We start from the raw sequence: 21358 nt of genomic DNA on the forward strand, positions 1-21358 counted from the left end.
ACCATCATTTGCCAAATGGTTTTTTTTTTCTACTTTTCTTTCCCCCGTCGCAACGGTGGTGGGAATTTTGGGCTTAGGTATCGTGTATTCACGGAATATGTATGTGGGTATGTACGTATGTTATGTACATCCCCGTAACGTAACTACCTCCTCGTGGGATTTTGCGGCGAACACCAATTTGCATGTCTTGAAATTTTGAATGACCGAACACTAGGCGCGTACACGCCGTCTCGCCGGGTTTGCTTTATTGGCTATTGTTCAAGAGAATGAAATTCGCGAAAATGACTTTTTCATTTTTTTTTCATTTCCGTCTTTCATAGTCCTTTGAAATACTTCGTTAAATATGCACGTGGCGTATATATGTACATTCGACTCCCTTCCCCGAGTTTCCTGGAGATTAGTACGTACGAGCAAAGATTTATGTATACGTAGCGTACGCGGATACGCGGTACGTATTTACGTACATGGATATTATCCTTGAGGAGAGTAACACTTTTGGAGTAAAGGTGCTCGTAGGCTGCAGGGAATTCAATTAGACACGCTGTTGAGGCTCTCGTTAGTCGCGTGAGAAGTGGCGAAACTCGTTGTCAACGTTGTGGCTTTACTCTACCGCGTTACGTGTGTTTCTCCTTTTTCCACATTGGCGGGAAATTGTTTCATCTTTCCCTCCCTTTCATACCCACCCCCTTATTGTTTCGACGTCGATTCTCCCCACTCGTCGTTATTGTCAACTCCACGGCTGTCACAATCACGCCATCGTCTCTCTCCGATAGTTCGTTCGGATTTACTTATTTCTTTTTTTTTGAAAGTCCAGTTTTTTTTTTTTTTTCTTTATCTTTGCGTCATCAACGAATAACGTAACGCTCCTTCGATTCCCAGCTAAGTTTTTCAAAAACTATTCAACTTCGACGAAGAAAGAAACAAAAAAAAAAAAAGAAAAAAAAAAAAAAACGCGAAGATAACAAGTAGCCGCTTCGATTCGATGAAAGTATTAAGGGTGGTGATTTTCTGGATAGAGTTACGACTGCGTGAGTTGCGATAAGATTTGTAAAGGCGGAAGCGTGGCCCTTGCGTAAGGGTGTATGTGTACTGTATACGGAGTGAAAGGTTTCTAGGGGATGGAAAATGAAGAGGGCTATAGACCAAGCCGCCCTAGTTACGTCGGATGTATTTATCGATAACTGAATGAAGTGTCCTAATAAATCCGTTAGACCTGGATAAAACACGACGCGTGCGAGTGAGGGAACAACGCAGAAAAACTTCAAAATTGAAATCCCTTTACTACTATATCGCTTTGAGAAAAAAAAAAAAACGAGAACAAGTATCAAAAAAATTCTAACCACCGCACGATTCCTCCATTACCAAATTCATTCGTGAATTTATATATATTTCTGTCTTCTATCTTATATCGAGATACAGAAAAAAACTTCGTTTAAATACTCTCCCCTCTCATCTTCAACCGTATAGAATTTAAAATCTGTTTATTCAGCTTCATTAAATCGTTTATTCGGCTATAAAATCGATCGTGCAGATCCGACCGAGAGGACTATTTCAACTGAATTCATTGAAAAGCGACTTGAAAAACAGAAAAAAAACCATGCAGGTGCGTTATATAGATTTGTGTGTTAGTTCCATAGAAAAAAAACTCTATCAAAAATTATGAAGTAATTTTTTCACATCATAATTTTACGTACACAATGGATACGAGTAAATTTGAAACTAATTTTTGGATAGCTAATTGGAGCCGCAGTATAATAATAATTATAATGATAATGTTAATAATGCGTACGAGGGTGGGAAAGCACACATAACGCCAATTAACTAGGAATTAAGCCAATATCGTCGTTAGACCTGACAAAAATCAAAGTCTCTGCTGGATTTTAAATATTTTTTTTTAATTTCTTTTCGGTGTAATCGTTGCCAATTTTCCGCCAACCGACAGAGTCAATTGTGGAGACTGTTTAATAGTTCTCTTCTTTCTTTTTCGAAATAATAACGTGCGTCATGGCTGCTACTGGATAACGTTATCAGATATAGGTGTATCTGTATACGATGATGATCTATAGATCGGGTAATTGAATTTACAAAACTGTATCAGAATGTATTTTTCTTATAGATCCATGGCCATATCTCTCTAGCTGTCAATTATCCAGCCCAGCGAAGATGCAGCCGGGACTCAAATATTATAAATTATAATCTACGAAGGATATGTTATATCCATATTATATAAATATAGATGAATAAATAAATAAATGAATAAATAAACAAATAGGTAATACCGTGCCATCAGCTCATATGTTCAGTGTTGGAATGCAGTGATCTAACGAATTACTAAATAAATTTAATAATATAATATTAAATTGAAGTAAAAGATTAATAAAATAATGATTATCATTCGATCGACTGTTAATCTATGAGAAATAAGAAAAGAAAGAAGAAGAAGAAAATCATATATTATCGATCCAGATTTTATAATAAATCATTAACGAAAGCTGATGAAAAACTTCAAGGGAAAACCCGGAGTTGTCGCAATGTTCACTAATACTCGATCGTAATTCAAAGTCAATATGGCTGTGCTTTGTTAAGAATATTATAATCGATTCGTCATAAATTTTGAGTTTGATAATTTTTAATTGAATTTTTTTTTCTCATCTCCAAATTTCGTACATACGTATAAATATATAGATACATATATAATTCTATATTAATAAAAAGAAATATCTGCAATACGCACATCAGAGATAATATGTTTATTACAAGTTAAGATTTTCAGCAATAAATCACGTGTTACAACAATAATAATAATAAGATTAATAGCAACAATTTTATTCTAAATAACTTTAACACACTGCGTTGAAAATCATTCTATTGAGGAAAAAAATTCCAAAAACAAACCAAATAATCAAAGAAAGAAAAAAATATATTCTCATTTGCCGGAAGTGTAATTGATAATAGTAAAAGATGGCGTTCGCCGCGGCAAGAATGATATTAAAGGACAAAAGGCGAAAGGCGAGCAAAGAGGACTTCGCCCCAAGAAACAGAAGCAAGGTAACAAAGAAATGTATATTAGCAAAAAATGAGAAAAAGTGCGCAGAGGTGACTATGAAGAAAAGAAAAAAAAAAAATTAAATCGGTAGAACTATCGTTACAACTAGAACATGATTAATTGATGTATCAGATCAAGTTGCAAACTTTTCCCACGTTCGCTGAGACGGGTTTAAAATAGATGTGATAACGTGGAAATCCGACGATATATATTCAGAAGTGAAATTTCAATTTGGTGACAAAATACCTGTCACCAGTATCACAGGGAGGAGGTTTAGGATTCGCCGAGTTTCTATTATTCAACAGTTCAACGTGCTTTACATTTCCAACTTTTTTTTTACCGTGATTTAAACGTTTATATATAACTGAACGTACAACCTACGTATAGGTGTGCTACATATAACAGACGATTCAATTGATTTCTCTGCGCCCATCAAAAAATAATTTGCAAAAAAAAAAACAGATTAATAAAAACAACGATATGAATGCATTCTTCGATGCAATATACCTGCCGAATCTCCCGAAATAAATACCGTAAAGAAATTTTTTTTTTTCTCATTTTTATTCATTTTTCCTTTCAAACGATTCTCCATCATCTCTGTATCGAATGGGAAATTCCGAGTTATTTGATCACCGATGCACGTATGAAATGACTGAACATCAAATAATCTAGAGTAATTGGAAATACTGTTCGCTGCACAAATGGGGTAAGAAAAGAATGAAAAAAATTGAAACACTTCCTCCTAAAATTTCGGATTTTTAATCGAAGCCTTAGGGACGTAACTTTTTCGAAATCTCGGCAATTTTTGTAAATCTGTCTCGAACAGGTCATCGAGCTACCGCAGTTTCACGTTTTAATGTTTCGTGTTTCGTATCGAAAAAATTTCTTGCCATTTAATCTAAACGACAATGTGAGTTTCACGTAATATTCTACGTACCACGAGCATATAGGACGTGTAATTTAACCATACCTATACCATACAAATATACGTGTTGATGCACACACGTAAATATCACATACAGACGATTGGTGGTTCTTATCGGTAATATCCCAAGGCACATTGCTACCGCTTTCCTGATAAATACGTTCAATTAAACTTTGTCAATTAACTTTAAATAATAACGATAATAATAACGACGACGCGATAATCATAACCGAGTCTGGTCGGTGTTGGACATCGAAAGCGGTTGGACATGTACTTGCACATTATTTTGTGTCTCCGCGCAGACCCGATTTCGGAAAAATTTCATTAGAAGAATAATTTCATTTCGACTATTCGACGCAATATCACCATTCATGGTTATCCGGCTAATGTTCTCATTACGATCTCATCTTACCCTATACTCTAATGATAACGCAGTTATTACGCGTCTGCAACTGTTCAGTTTTAATGTGCCCAAAATTTCAAATCTTCTTCAGATAGGAAGATAATGAGAAGAAAGGGGAGAAAATGATAAAAAATAATTTTAAAATGCACCCTATTTCATTTGATTTTATTTTATTTTTCAGTTCTCATTTATTTATTTTTTTTTTCTTCGCAACTCAACGGAGTGAAATCGATCTCTCGCTTAAAGGTTCTTATCGCGTACTATCATTATTATTATTATTTTTACTTTTATTACGGGTGTTACTATTATTATCATGTGGACCGTGATAAACCCTTTCGAATCGCGAGGTGGGTATATACGTTACTTATTGTGCAGGGAGAACATCAGGGATGCATTACAATAAGATTTTTCATTCGCCTCTCGTCTGTATGGGATATATAGATGAATATATACATGTATGTACGGATATTGTACGTGTATCAGGTCGTATAACGAAAATCCCGATATCGGCAAAAGAACGAGAGTTTATACTGTCATCTTTTCTCACGGAAGTAAAACGTCTTGCAGGCTGATGTATATCGGCATATGCATATATATATATATATATATGTTGCTCGCTTTGTGAACTTTTTATATCTCTACAGATAGCTGAAAAGGAATGTAGGACGATGAAAATAAGAGTGAGAATGAAAAAAAAAATTTCTCAACATTCATCTACACGTCGAACTTTTATTAACGTTTCGAAATCGAGCGATTTTATTCGCTCCATTACGTGCTATAAAACAATGCGAGTAAATTCGAGAGGGTCAACTTGATTTTTAAAAGAAAAAAAAAAAAAGAAAAAAGAAATGAATTCGTCGGCGGGTTGGAAAAACCATACGGGAGAAGTGAGTTACGAAAAAAGTTGAAATCTGTTTTGTTGGAAAAAAAAATGGCAAAATAAATCGACAAAGTCAATTTCTATAAATTATTAATTTTTCTGCCTTCGGCCATATAATTTTGAAAAAAGTTCTTTTATTTCGACGCCCGAAATATCCGGAGTTTTTAAGGATAAACTCGTTCGACGCATTTTAAAAAAATGTTGATAAGGTGTATTGCCTTCATTTGAATATAAATGAGTTCTCTTTATCTTTCTTTATTTTTTTAATGAGGATGAACCGCGGGAGAGTATCTCAAATATTCGATAATGATATCGAAATTGTGACAGAATTTATACCGAAGATGAAGTATACGTATGTACAGGTGTTGGTGTATCTTAAAATATTATTCAGTTCGATTTCGGATAAATTATCAATTAACGGTAATAATTATTATAATCTTCTGGGAGAAACGATTAAAACTTTGCATCAAACTTTTCACCTAATCCTCCGAGTGTGAGATTATATATATATATATATTTATCTTTTTCCTTAATTAAACTCTGAAAACCTTGATTCATTAGATTATCATTGTCGTTATCATTATCAATTTTATTATACAATCAAAAAAGCAATTAAATGTAAAACTTCCGAACGATTAAAACTTAATGTCTTGACCGGCGTTCGCTAGAAATCTTACTTAATGATCGTCGATTAAAGTAAAGAGTTTTCAAACGACCAAAAAAAATGTAAACACGAATCACTCGAGGATTATTTCATGCGAATAAAAGCTTCGTGATATCTTGTTGGTAATGCAACTAAATTGCAGACTGTGTCCAAAGTTATGTGCCGAAAAAGAGAAGAAAAAAAAAAAACTAAAACGATCGTTCGAAATAGCAGTCATTTGGTTATCTCGGTTTAGAAAACTGTGCTTTTCCAGCAGCTGTAACGTGGAACAAATTGCTTATAGTTAAGAATGAATAAAGTATACGTGGGAAATAAATTTTTCGTAACAGATAAGAAATGCAAAATGCAGGGCGATTGTGAAACTGTCGAAAAGAAAAAGTAACCGCTTAGCTATACGTATATATACATATATCGTACACATATATTACATACTATCAAAGTATCAGACCGTAAAGGTTCTCGCGGTTCCAAGTCTCTGCCCGTATAACGTGTGTAAGACGAATATAAGCGTTATAGGAAATCAATATTCAATGCCAATAGCTGCTTCTATACGACACTTTGGTATCGGTGACCCCCTCGAATTGCACAACTATATATGTAAATTGTACATATATATTTATATTAATATCATACGTACGTATACATATATACAGTTTTTTTTTTCATTCAGATCTTCGTTATGAAAAAACGCGAGCTTCTATCGTTATTACCGAAGACAAGTAAAAAAAGAAGAAAAAACAGAGAGGGAGGAACAGAAAAAAAAAAAACGAAAATGAATCGCGTGGACCATGCGTAATTGGAAAACACCCTATGGCACATAACTTTTCCGATAAGCAAAGGTCAAATCGGAGGGCGCGAAAACAATTTCGACGAAAAAAAAAAAAGGAAAAAAGAAAAACCAAGTCGGCTAACAGATGGTTGTAACGCGACTGGCAAAAAAAAACAGAGTGATAGGTCACTCAAATTTTGGGGGATAAGTCATTTTGGTTCTTATTGGCAAAGGACACGATACATGTACGTATTTCAAACGTTTGACGACGTTTTTTCAATTCTCTTTTCTCTGCCTTTGTTTTTTCGATTTAATCCAATGATAGAATAAAGAGCGTTTCCAGTCGAAAATCTCTCGGAGAACGTAGACGAAAACCTTGACAAGGGTTTGACACGGGTTGACGCGTAAACTTCCCTATCAAACTTCATCGCTGTACGAAAAGTTGCCGTTGGTAACGCTACGCCTTATTCGCCTCGTAGTTTTAATTATTTGTCTTTCTTTTTTCTCTATTCATTTTTCACAATTAATGATTTTCTCTTTCGCCCATCGATCCGAAGGGTTCTTTTTTTCTCTAATTTTGTTAATTCGGTTGAGGATTTTTTCCGACAAATTGCGAGACCTTGAACGCGGAGTGGCGATTGAAGGGAAAATCAAAGGAAATAAAAAAACAAACAAGTGTTTTCGAGTTTCTCGGGTAATTGGTTTATACAGAGATATGAAATTCCGACCTATTTTCTATACTTGTGTATACGTGGACGGGCAAATAATCTCCGCACCAAGCATATTCCCCTATTTTCTAGTTCTGCGTACCTACAAATTGGATTCGAGGATCTCAAGGATTTTGTTAGAACGAGTTGGAACTTAGTCCGTACACAATTTTCTAGATCGATATATCCCAACGTATATTTACGCTTGTTTTTCCATCGTTTTACTTCACATGTAATACAGACAAACAGTACATCTGTATGCATAGGAAAAGCGAAGTAGAAGATAAAATAACGAAATAGATAAAGCTTTCATTCAAAGTGGTTGGACGGAGCTTTTTACTCATCAGCTTATTTTGAAGGCCGCGTAAAAGTAGCGGATATCTATCTAATCTCGCGAATCAATTGGGATAATGAGATAAGATGGAAGTCAAATAAGCCAGAAATAATCGGAAAAAATCATGCGGAATCCTTATCGTCGATCGGATGGATACGTAACCCATCCGAATCCCTTGAATTTCGAAAGCGCAGAAATAGAGAAAAAAAATTATTACACGCGATACCCGTAAAAATAGCAACTTGGTGAGCTTTTAGTAATCTCTCTTTTTCTTTATTTAATTTTTTCTCTTCTCATTTTTTCATTTTCCAAGTAGAGACACAGGACAGGCGTATAATAGGATGGAGAGCAGGCGCGTCGCGAGTTACTTCAATTTCGTTCTCTAACGAGAAAGGGGGAAAAAAAAAGAATTCCACCACGTTTTTTTTCACGCAGATTTTTATTATACGCCGCGTTCTTTAGCACCGCGTGTGTGAACGAACGATACGGAGGAAGGTAAAAAGTAAAAAATAATGCGTCAGTGGCTCTACAGAGAAGTAGGTGAAAACCGAAAACTCGGGAAAATAAAGAATAATCTACCTTAAAAACGTGCGGAGATAATGTTGCACATAACACCTCGAGGTATATACACGCTGTATATACGTACGTATTTACCGTAGTGTAGAGGGCGAGTTAGGGGCAAATTATGACGCGCATGGCCGCTACGTGCGCAAGTAAAATTTCTAAAGATCCGCGTCCTCTGAACATTGTTCTGTTTTTTTTCCATTTTTCTCTGTTATTTTAACATTTATGCGGGACGGGGTGGAAGCCACGCGAAGAAACTTTTCGCGCACGTACCTCGCCTTATATTGTCTTCCTCAAAATGCACCTGTGCATTAATCGCCTTCCGGAAGTTCGGATCGAGAATTACGAATTTTCGTTTCGAACGAAAAATAGCGGAACAAATGGCTCGTCGCAAAGTAAATTAATGTAAACGAAAAAGAGAGGAAAAAAAAACAGAAAGGTTGGCGTGCGCATATTGGTCAAATTTAACACGTAATCCCCCCGGAGACGATCGATCGTTCATTCGATAACGCAAATTAATTGATGAAAAAATATTATGCAAAATAATCTCATGGGGATTAATTAATCATTTTTCGTAAATCGCACGAGAGGTCGATTTATCGGATATTATTCGCAACGCGCGTCGGCCAAACATGGCCGGATTCTCGTGCGATCACCTCTGTTCATCTACGACGCGTGTACAACGCGTGGCGTCCTATAACTCGATCCATGCATTTCTTCGGTTGATTGATATTAGAACCAATTAAAACGTACCTCGACGATTTTCCACCCTCGGAGGTCGGCTGATCATCAAAAGCGATTATTTCACCCTCTCGATTTCCTTACGGGCCCCACGCGAAATACGTTGCGAATATCGTCGAACACTTTCACTCGACGCAACTTCCGACGTCGCGTAGCTAGACAACCGCCGCGATCAAATTCTCACGAATAACTGAGGAATATTATGGTATCGGATTACCGACTGGATACAAAACCAAAACAAACAGTCTGTCCTTATCTGACTTACTACGACTTTGTTTATCTTCGTGCCGATTGAATTGTGCGTATATCCGCAACTCGTGGCTTCAAAATTTCTTCGACATTCGAAGATACGATTCATCAATTTGTTAAATATTCCAACGAATCTATTTTTCAATCGGACACTTTTACCTGCTAATTTTCTATAACCGATATCTTCTTCTACAGCTGTATACCTATACGATCTTGTCTGATCTATTTTCTGTCATTGTAACTTTTCGACAGATAAAAAGAGAATTTCATTTCAATTTCTGATATCTATTAGAAATAATTACAAGACACGTATATATACCTAATGCATATCACAGTAGCTACGTAGTTTGTAAGCATATTGATTTTTTATTAAAAATAAAAAGTGTTAATTTTCTTAATTAATCGGTACTACAAATTGGTGACCGAATTTATAACTTGTGTTCACAGGCTCGGAGCGCCAGTACAAGTAGCTTTAGAAGCCTGAGTCAGGTACATGAAAAAAAGCAATCAAATTGAAATAATTCACATTATATTAGCTAGAATTGTTAGTAGAAAATAGAAAATTTTCTTTTAGTCAGATTATTATTAGTGTTACTGTCATTGAAAATAGATAGACACATAGAGATCGATTTATTACCATAGCTATAATTCTAGCATAGACATTGCATTTTTTGCATAATAGGTAGAAATTACGTTCGTTATATCTCAGCTTTTGTTCGTTATGACTACGTATGAGAAAAAAATAAGAGACAAAAAACAGTTTCGATAAACCCAACCAATTTTCAAAATTATTGTAAGAAATTTTCAGTGGGGTAAAAAGGTGTACATTTAATGGTAATCAGTTTTTAATTTAGCCTTGGAAATCCGGCTGTATTAAACTTACAATTAGTCGTTAATTTGGACTGATATAAATGATGGACCTGAAATTAATTATCAAGTTCATGGCGTACGTAGAATTGTTCGTACATATTTGTAATTTGAAAGATATCCGATGACTCTTAGTTTTCATGGACACGATAAATCGACGTGCATGATATTATTATATTTGAACTAGTTGAGAGAAATTCATATATCGATAAGGCATGTTTTTGAAAAAAACTACATAATATGTGCATTATGAATATTCACAATAATATATATATATATGCCTATAGAGATAGCAATTCATTTAGTTGATATTAAAATCATTATAGTTTTTCATTATGAATGTTTTCGTCTGACACACGATTATTGTATACCTGAAGTTGTTTCATTACGACAAAGCATGACGATAATTACGATACCATATGAGTAGCTAATATCACATAGCTTATTCATATTGTATTCTACCTATACCTCACGTGCATCGTAATGCATCTATACTATACTATTCGCATTCTACAATTTCAGTTTTCTCTTCTCCTCCTAATTAATATCGGCTCATGATATTTTTTCTGTTCTATATATTTATATATATTTCCTAAATATACATGTACAAGGTTTCAATCTGTACCGGAAAAAATGGAAAGCAGCAGCGCCATTCTCGAAAAGAAAAAAAATCAAAAATCAAAAGGAAACTTTATTTTAATTCCTAAACGATACGTTCTCTGTGTCGAGTAAAGATTTTTTGTGGCTTAGCCCCTTCCGGTTGATATTCCTCCATATTTTATTGATATACATAGAAAAGTTCGTTTGGTTTTTATTTCTTCTCCTTCATCGAAACTTACTTTTAACAACTAATAAGACGGGCCATCTCGTCTCTTCTGGGAGAAGGAAACCAGCGAAAACAGAAAAGAAAAACGAAGAAAAAAAAAATAATATAGAAATAGAAAAAATAAGATAACGACAATATAAAGTAAAAGAGAAAATTATATACAAGGTCTCTCTACTCCACTCAATTCTTCTTGGTACCTACCCTTCTTTCCCAGGTGACCTACTTGCTCTAGAAACAATCAGACGAGTATAAAAAGATGTGTGTGTATATATCCACGGGATGGTCCTTTGAAAATAACGTCTTTTCATCTCATTCGTCCGCACTGTCCTTATACATATATGTACGTACACGTGAACATAGGGTGGGTGGTATACGTGTAACGTATATAATAGCCGAGGATCTTCGGCTGCCTTTTACTGCCGTTATCAAAATTCAAAATTCCTTTGTCTATTAATTCGCTGTCGCCTCCGATCTTCGTTTACTCTAGAATTAAGTTTCTACATAATTTGTATACTATCCATAGTACATATACCGAGTCAGGTATACACGTAGCGTTATCGAAATAATTTCACCTTCGTAACGTAACGCGTATACACATCGGTATGAATAAACATAGGTATACCTAATCTCGGGAGCAACTTCCCGACGAACATCCTCTCTTTGGGAATTTCCCTCTATTATTCGTCGGCGAGAAATTCCTATACGTCTCGATGAATAATTATCAACGTTATTAACTTACAAGTTACATAAATAACGAACAATCGCAATCCACGAGGACCCGTGCTACGGAGAAATCCACAATTGGAAAGAAAAGCTAGAAAAGATTACGTCCCGCACTCGACGAGCCGGCTGCAGTACAGCGACCAGAAAAAGTAAAAGAAAAAAGAAAAAAAGAAAAACCGAAAATAAATTCACTCGATTTCTGTAACCGGGTGAAAATTTTTCTGCAGCTAAAGCAAATACATAGTTCGCCAAGAATGTATACAGATATATGTGTATGAAAAAGTTACAAGGTAGGTGTAGGTGAAGGTAAAAAGGGGTGGGGTTGGTTCAAGGGGTTGCAGAGGAAGAGGAAGAAACCCGGGCGACTCGACGCGACGCGATCGATGACCCAGGTGCACGTTTCGTCTCCTCCCTAAAAATTTCGCACTTGAAAGATTTCGATGATTATAGTTATCCCTATCCTCAGCACGTTGTCTACTGTTCACGCGTAACGTGCGTAATAATTTTTTCCGTTCGCCGTTTGAGCTGATTAAAAAAAAAAAAAAAATAAACGAAATAAGAAGAAAAAAACCCCCGTGACCAAGTCACGCCACTTTGCCACTGTGCCCTCTACATTATGCACTTTACTTAATTTCACGCGGCACCGAAGGAGAAAAGAAAAAAGGAAAATGATAAGGGGTGGGACGGAGGAAAGAAGTGAGGGAGGGGGGTAAAAATAATGGGGATGAGGAATGGAAACGAGAGGAACATGAGGGACCGGAAGGGAACGAAGTGGAATGGAGGCTTAGCGAGACGTGCCTATTACTATAGCAGTCGACGTAGACGACGCTTGTCTCTTATCTTCCTTCGGGAGGAGGATGGACGTAATTTAGAGCGGGCCCTTTACCCGGGAATTTTGAATGTTATCACCAGCGTTATGTATAATAAGGGGGTGTTCTCGTGGCTAATGGAAAGCACACAGCTTTGTCTTCGCTCACGTTGCACCTTCGGATTTGAGCCTAAGTTGCGAATGTCGTGTACAAATGTAGGAGAACGAACTCCGTTGAACTAATCATCGAAAATTAAGAGCAAAAAAAAAAGAAGAAAAACCTCATTCCATTTCGTCTATTTTTTTCATCGATATCTCGACGAAGCGTGTAATTGAAACTTTGCAAATCAATCGGAAGAACGAAAAAAAAAAAAAAGAAGAAAAAAGAAAAAACCTCTCAACGATCGCCCCGCTATAATTTTTTACTTCTTGTTTCTCTTCCTTCTGGGGGAGGATTGTTAACTTCTTCGAAAGTTCAGACTTGATGATCGTCGCGATTCGCGTTCTTCTCGTATATCAATCCTCTAGTATACCTCACGAAATTATAGGAAGACAATATCCTCCCGTGTCGTTGCACAATTACTTTATCACCCGTACCGATTTCTTCTCGAAGTAAGACGTACGTATATTTTTCTCGTATAATAAGAAAACTTCATAAATCACTACATTTTACAAGCTTACTTTTTTTCTGCTCAAAAACTTTTCGTTTCCCTCAATCGGAATCAAAGTTTTAATTATTTCAAGGCCCAAATACCTACCTTCAGGCGTGCGCACATTTCGACGGTCATTTCGTTCAATTTTCTTTACGGCGAAAATATTAAACCCTCGTGCAATTTATAATGTCGTTAATTATTACCGTATATTTGGGTACACATGTACAGCATATCGTCAGACAAGTGTGCAAGAAGCTTGACGTGGCCGAGTCAAGTAGACGGTGAAGTGGTGTGTACGAGAGACGATGAGGAGTCCCGAACCGGATACTCCCTCAAGGAGACTACTACTAGACACCCTGAAAAGGCTTGCTTGCTTCAGGAAGCTCTCCAAGCGAAGAAGACAAAAGATATCATAGCGCAAGAAGAACTCGTTTGTTAAGTGGGAATGATCCAGTACTTGAAATAAACGTTTTAATCTTAAAAAAAAAAAATAAATAAATAAATAGAATAAAATAAAATAAAATAAAATAACGAAGCGGTATTCGCCCCGCTCGAAATATTTCGAAGACTATGAGGGTAGTAGCGGTAGTCGCTAATTAGCGTTTCAAAAAAAGAATAAATAGCGAAACAAGAGAATTTAAAAAGAATAGAAATAGTGGAGACAAAAGATAAAATTTATGTAAAAGAAAAACCATCCTTACTGCATAGGATGATTGATATTTTTAAACGATGCAATTCATCGGGATAATTTCAACGTTGATTGCGTAACGACAGTCAATTAGCATAGATGCGTAATAACGCGCTTCGAAAGTAAAAGAACAAAATCGTTCCAAATTTATGTACAACTTATACTTGCATGAACGTACATAGGAAACATGTCCGGGTACATACCCATGTACTCGCTTACATGTGCCCGTGCGCTGGAGAGCGGAGCTGAGGTTTGGTTGTACTACAAGCTATTAAATTTAACTCGGCACTGTCGCCACCTTCGGCGAAACGTGCGCCCTATACACGTTAAACCTTTCACGCCCTTCAGAGCTCCGATAAAAGGGGCGCAAGCGCGCCCATGTGGTACCCGAGTAATTATGAATACCTAAACGATTGCTAATTAGCTTGTCGATTTTACATCGACACTTTGCACGGAATTTATTCAAAGGATTTATTCGAGTGGATGAAAATTGCGAGGGGGATGACGAAGATTGAACGATGAGGATAAATAAATTTCTCAGGTTCGGGGGACGGGGATTGGTATTATTTGACGAAGAAAAAAAAAGATGCAAACGGCGGTCGAATGATTGTGCGTAAAGTGCCTCATTTCGTACGATCGGAAATACAACTGTTCGTTCGCAATCAATCGATCGGCGAATAAATAGCGTAATTCAATGATATTCGGTTAATGCCGTGTCGAAAGGCTCATCTCCATCGAAACAAGTAAAAAGCAATTAAACTACGCTCCAATTATACTGATTGGATGTTCATTATCAAGCTGGACTAATCCAACGACATACGCGCATGTACGGTGAGCTTAACGCGATAAAATTTTTCATTTCCCTTCTCTCGTATTTTTCGAACATTCGAATACTCATTACCTACTCACGTGGAGGACTGATTGATTATAATTAATATAAATTATAACAGAAGATTCGATTAACTCGGAAGTGAATCGTAAAAAAAAAAAAAAACTGAATCGAATTTCGACTGAATATTTTAGTGAAAATATCATCGATCCTCGATTATTCGTTTCACTTTATACAAGTGGTGCAGTTTCTTCTCTTCTTTTTTCATTTTAATCCTCGTTCTCCTCATCATTCACTTATGAAATTCTTCTTTCACTACGTTACGCGGAAGATGGTGATCGAGAGGTGCTTCAGAATTTTCAATATGAAATTATGTATGTAACGATGAATGGTATACCGATACGTGTTGAATTCCAAACCTTTTTAGGGTACACGTGTACGTATACATGTGTATATCTATGTGGTCGTTTCAAAAAGCAGCAGCTGCGTGTCAATGAACCCAATAAATATGTACATTTGAAGTGTCGAGGATCAATTTGACGATCGGTCAAAAAAAGAGCAGAATAAAAAATCGAAGAAAAATATAAGATAAAAAAGGGGACGATAGAAATTGAGGAAAACAACCCTTCCGTAAACCGCGAAACTCGTGTTCCCCGTATATAATAAATTGTACATACATCTGCTGATATATATATGTATGTACGTATATTGTGTATCTCACGGAGGAACGAATATTTAAATTGCGTTTAAGTACTCGATCTTTCGCAACGTTTAAGGATGATTGATGCACCAGATGAGTGAAGAGAAAATTTTGTCGGTGTTCGCGATACCGGTATTTTCTATCGACGCATACATATAGGTAATAGGTATACGTGTACATACCCAAATGATACATGAAACGCTTGGTTCTGCATAGAATTTTTTTCTCTACCAGGATCAATTTTGCTGCGAAAATTTCAAACATGTACGACGCAAAACGTCCATCGGAAAATTTCCTCCCCTTCGAATTGCGAATAAATACGGCGGCTAGTACGGGGTGAACGAAAACATGTGAGAAGAGAAAGAAAAAAATCAAAGGGCGATGAATGTTCAGATTTTATGACGTGGTGTTTGGAATACGATGATACATGAATTTAATTTACATAAAATTTGATGTGTATGTGTGCGGTAAAAATGTGATTGATTTTCATTACCGTTGCGTGCCAACATGGCAAAAGTTCCGGTAGACGACCGGTCTATCCCCTGGAGATGTTTGAGATGATTTTTGCATACATTTTTTTTTTTTTCATCCATATTATCGAATACGTCATCGCAGCGATTAATCTCCGGTCATCATTTCCATAAACTCTGCAACAGAAATGAAGGAAAAAAAAACTTTCGTCAAGCATTTGTCACCCCAGACGATGTTTCATTCGTCTAAATTATCGTGTCAGTTGAAAGTAGAGAAAACAAAAACAAAATAGGATACAAAATTTCGGTGGGGAATATTTTTAAACGGCTGTGGGGTGCGCGGACAAAAACGCTGACAAAAAGCGAAAGCGTTTTTATAGTTGAAATTTAATTTGGTTCTCGTGTCGCGCACCCTACCGTCAAATGAACCTCTTCACACCTGTTCATTCTCCGCGATAAAATGTTTTACGCGGTTTGTTGAACGGAAAATAAAAAATGAAAATTACGCGCGATATCATGTGTATCGTGAAAATTAAATCCTACGTATTTCTATTTTTTTTTTATTCAATGCTGAATAATCACGTTTACGAAATTAATGATTTAAGTGGACCTCGTGTCTGCAGGTCAAGAAACTATTATTAACTTTATCCGATGATATTGAAATTCTCTCTCCTTTAATTTTGTTTCCACACCGTAGAAATCTCGGGCAGCAGCTGGCTGTTGCATGAAAAATTTTCGCCCATCGATATTCGATACGAACGTTATATATAATGCAAAGTACATAAATTCTTTGAACGATTAACCCTGCGGTATGCATAATTTACGTTCACGGTAACGTTGCATGCACATTATGAAGGAAAAGCTGACGAAATCCGATTAAAATTTAATTGAAAAATTCATCTTTATATTGTTACAACCTTTTCCTTCGATACATGTAACCTGCACTTGAGGTACTTATCATCCGTTGAGGCCGGTTAAAAAGTTGCCACGTAATATGAGGAGTTCTTGTTTCTTCTAAATTGCAAAGGAATGAATCGACCCGTTCAAATTGCATTGATTTTACGGTGCGAAATTCGAGTTTGCCAGAGGAGAACGAAGGGTATCTCCCGACGACGTAATACCGGTATTCGCATTCAGCTGTTGAAATATTTTCGCAATACGTAAGAAATTCAAAAGTCTCGCACAGATACGCGTTCCCGATCAGAAAAGCAAATATCGTAAAGCTCGACTTTTTTTTTTATTACCGTTTCTTTTTTTATTTTATTTCCGCTCGAAAGGGTCTTTTCAAGTATACCTGGACCATATCGTACATCCGCTATCTATATAACATATTTGCGAAGGAATCGTCTTTATATACATATACATATGAAGGATAATTCCCACGAGATGAGGAAATAGGTCACCCTGCAGCTTTTGAAATGGCCTGGAGGGTTGATATTAAGATATCCGAGGTTTAATCAAGTGCTCGATTGAGATCAGAAGATTCTCCTTGGTTGCGCACTATACACGGACGAAACTTTACCGATCCTAATTACATTTTTATACAGGATTAAATTTCACGTTCAATGATCGCGTGATTACGCCGTGTACAGGTATCAAAAGTTTGAAATTTTTTTTCCATTCTTCACAGATGCATTGAAATTCGTTGAGAAAGTTTTTTTTTTTCCAAAAGAACATCGCTGGTTACAGAATATTGCTCACTACCAATCCATTTCAGTTCATTTTTTTCTCTCCTTTGATTTTCACGATGTATACTCCCAAATACACTAAATTTCCTACGCGAGGTACTTGAAAAATTTTCAACCTCGATCGTCGCCAATAAAACAGCGTCATTTGCTATACGTCCGATACAACGAATCTGAATTCTACTAGAATAGACGAATGCTCCGGTAGGATTTATCAAGCTCACCGTCAAAGTCGACTGTTCCCGAACCGTCGGTGTCAATTTCAGCGATCATTCCATCCATCTGATCAGGCGTAATCTGGTCGTCCAACGCGGCTAGGATTTCACGAAGAGAACTCGTAGGGATGTAACCGTTGCCCTCCTTGTCGTACAGACGGAAAGCTTCTTTCAATTCCTTTTGAAGAGCCTCGTCGTCCTCTTCTTGGAAATGACTGGCGACGCGGTAAAAAGAGTCAAAGTTCAAGTGTCCGCTGCCTGAAAAAAGGAACGGAAAAATGAAAAAAAATTTCGTGAAATTCGGGTCCGAATGTGTCGACCCGAGGTCTGTCGGCGTTTTTTCAAAATCACGTGATATCTGCGCGACGATGAAAATGGCGGACAGGTATGCCGCCGCATGCGTTTGCCTCGAGGGATGTGCGTTGTATGTGGAGAGAATCCAACGTGGAGGCTTATCGTAGATCCTCGAAATCCACGATAAATATAATACATTTCTATACACGCATCCCTACATCGCTTATTCCTCTTTACGGCCAGACCATTATCATACCCAAAAACATTTTGAATAAAATCCCCCTTCCCGTTCCCCCCCGCCCATCGCGACAAAGGTATTCTCTTTTTTCAAGGATATATATCGGTGAATAATTCCATACTGAAAATTGCTACCATGTTCTTTTTTCATTTCTCTTTTTATACTCCGGTATTTCAATTCACGGATTATAATCTACACACACTACTCTGTGTAGTATAATGGGACAATAGCAAAATCGGATTAAGAAAATCCGTTTAAAAAATTTTACCGGTTTTAATTGGATTTTACACACTCGATTTTTAATTACACACGGAGCTAGGGTGTCTATCTGCGATTATACGTGTCATAGGAGGCCACCAATTTTATGCAATATAATTTCGAACGGTGCGAAATATTGATACTTGTGCTTCTTTTTTTTTTCATTTACCGTTAATGGCGGTCGGAAATTTCTGAAAATCGTGCTTTTTGCGGCTTTTGGCGAACAGTCGACTGCAAATTTTTCTTCGCATCGTCTTTTCGTAGATGCGATCGAAGACGTTTGAAGTAAGCCTCCTGGCCATATAAAGAATTTTTCCAGTAGTCTATTCATGTATGCTTATTGCGGTTCATTCGACGCCTAAAATTTTTCAAAGGTATCTCTCTGCGAGGGTCGTATTTCGAAAATATGCATTACACCATCTATATTCGGGTAGCGGTAACGCGACACCGTGCAAATATCTGGATATCACAAGTTTCGGATATTCTGCAGCTGCGGATGCAGCAGCGGCGCCTCTCGTAATAAACTATAAATATAGACGTGAGAAATTCCGAAAAATAACTAACTAACCGTCCTCGTCTTCCTGTTCGAGTAGAACCTCCAATTCCTGATCGTCAAACGTGTGCCCCAAGGTGTTCAGGATTGTTCTGACTTTTTCCTTCTCGATTTTACCAACCTTCGTGTTGTCGAACATGGAGAAAGCTCTCCTGAGCACTGAAACACGAATTTGGCATTTGAGTAAAAAGAATTATAAAAGATTTTCGATAAAAATTCGATGAAAATTCAAATGACACTGTAAAACCGCGACTGTCGTCTATACTCACTTTGAACTTGTTCCTCATCCTGAAACAAATATAACCAACGATTAATCGGCTTCTAGTAACTAACTTAAGTCTCACCGTACTATAGAGTAACTTATGAGCTAATTATACAATGTAAATCGCCCGAGTTTTCAGCTCATTACATCAGATAAATCGTAACTTTGTAAAAAGAAGATATTTGTAAATGACAAAAACTCTATCACGATTTTGTTTTTTTTTTCAACTGCATTGGTCAATTGATCATATCATCGTCGATGAACACGATTTAAAATCTATCACACTGCCTGATACACTGCCAATGATTTCGTGGGTTTTTTTTTTTTTCTGATATTCGCGTAGCTGATAACTGAGGTGTTTTACAGTTATAACTGAATTTTGGTTTTTTTTTTTTTTCGATAAATTCAAACGAACCATTATTGGTAAAATTATTCGACCGTGCGATCTGAGTGGCTTACACTAAAGTGCGAGGTGTTGGTTGTGTTACTTTTATAAGTTCTTCCAGAAATTTCAAAGCGGTGGTATTAAACCCCTCCACTTACTTTCAACCGGAACCACGAAGTCCACTATAATGCTACGGGCCAACTTGAAAATTTTTGAACCAATCGCAAGCTCGCTACGATAAAAACGATTCGTTGGCATTGTACTGCCAACATATATTTCGATTCCTTATAACATGATCATTTGTAAAACGGCTATTCACCGATCTCCTCTGAACGCACCACAGACATCATAAAAAAAGGAAAATTACATTGCGGAATGAAAAATTTCACATCCTCTTTGTGCCCCGTGATAAGTTTCTGCATTCTGCATAGTATATTCGGCATGGTATCTTCGAATGATGCAGAAAATTGTGCCAACATTTTTTCACCTCCTATGTTTCCACGTTCCATTTTTTCCCGCGGTCCGATAAACGAGTATTCGGAGGGGTGACGAAAGCCCGAGGCAAATTGGTGCGAAAAATTCAGAAAAGTATAATTATAATATACAGTACGGTCGAGAGGCCTACGGGGGGGAGGGGGGGTAGAGGTGGTCATAGTATAGCGGTTTTTAGGCGTGGGTGTTTCAAAAGCTGTGCACTATAGCGCGGTGAGCTTTTCGGCGTAGCGCCGCGTCGTGTATCCAATTCGTGCGCTCGAATATACACAGAATTCGGTATAGTAGAATGTAGATGGTTGGGAGTTCGGTGCTAAGAACATGGTCTGAACGGTGAGAGGAGGAGGAAAATAGAAGCCGAGATCACGAGAGAAAAAGAGAGAGACGAGAGAGAAGCTATTTCCAAACATTCCAGGCTATGATATTGCTGCTTTCCAAGGGCCATCGCGGATTGCGGCGACGAAGTATATTTATCTCATTCTTTTATCATTATTCCGTGAACTTCTTTTTCGAACGTATTTCTTTTTTGTCTCCTCTCCGTTTATTTTCTTTGGTTCTTTTTTTATTACGTTACAGGGAATTTTTATAGCGAATTTTCTCATCCGACAACGGGAAACTTGATATTACGAAAATCGCGACCCGACTCTTCCACCATCTTCTGCAGCCGCGACATTTATCCGCGGTTTTTCGTTCGGTGTTTGAAAAAATTTCGTGCTCCCAATGCGATCTTTTTTCACGGTATAATCGTGAGCGCGCATTAATTTCACCCACTGCACTTGCGTGCCGATAAAACATTGATTTTCCGAATCCATACTGAGCAGTAAATTGGTGGAAGATATGTAATTAGTTTATATATTCCAGTAGCAGTTAACAGGTCTAGTTGCCATTGTACCACAGTGATTACTAATTTTCGTAGTTATACCGTAACGAACTAGCTAAATAGCGGCGTTAATTTAGTTACGGCAGTGGTCTGAGCTTTGGGAGTAGGTAAAGTATGAACGTGTACGACATACACCATATCGCCTCGTTTGTATCGGAAAATTGTTAAATCACCCCTTTACCTAATTTCAACGATGTTAAAATTTCTCATCTTTCTCATTTCTCGCCGATACACGTATGACATAAGTGCA

At 37.0% G+C, this 21358-nt stretch overlaps 2 protein-coding genes and 1 long non-coding RNA gene across 6 annotated transcripts in view; 1 reads left to right on the forward strand and 2 right to left on the reverse strand.

Annotated features, from left to right (window-relative positions):
* The window catches only part of LOC105690037, a 50816-nt gene extending 41635 nt beyond the window's left edge, over positions 1–9181 (reverse strand). Inside the window, exon 1 of the long non-coding RNA XR_007278205.1 lies at positions 9046–9181. This is a non-coding gene — a long non-coding RNA (uncharacterized LOC105690037). The remainder of the gene's footprint in view (positions 1–9045) is intronic.
* The window catches only part of LOC105690036 (neo-calmodulin-like), an 82553-nt gene that overhangs the window by 36396 nt on the left and 24799 nt on the right, over positions 1–21358 (forward strand). For 2 of the 4 annotated variants that reach the window (XM_012407516.3, XM_048654623.1), the window contains 2 exons: positions 2117–3048; positions 9730–9771. The exons of 1 other annotated variant lie outside the window; for it this stretch is intronic. In XM_012407516.3, coding sequence (XP_012262939.2) covers positions 2962–3048; positions 9730–9771 — 129 coding nt within the window. In that variant the 5' untranslated portion in view covers positions 2117–2961. Of the gene's footprint in view, positions 1–2116; positions 3049–9729; positions 9772–21358 lie in introns of those variants that run through there. One more of the 4 variants, XM_012407517.3, reaches the window with a different exon arrangement.
* On the reverse strand, positions 15754–19907 carry LOC125499681 (troponin C-like). Its single transcript, XM_048654624.1, has 5 exons — positions 19767–19907; positions 19359–19377; positions 19105–19248; positions 17756–18004; positions 15754–16023 (listed from the first exon to the last, which is right to left on the reverse strand). The coding sequence occupies exons 1-5, from the start codon at positions 19767–19769 to the stop codon at positions 15995–15997; spliced, it is 444 nt and encodes a 147-aa protein (XP_048510581.1). The 5' UTR covers positions 19770–19907; the 3' UTR covers positions 15754–15994.

This window comes from Athalia rosae, chromosome 4 (assembly GCF_917208135.1).
Source record: "Athalia rosae chromosome 4, iyAthRosa1.1, whole genome shotgun sequence".
Classification (NCBI taxonomy): Eukaryota; Metazoa; Arthropoda; class Insecta; order Hymenoptera; family Athaliidae; genus Athalia; species Athalia rosae.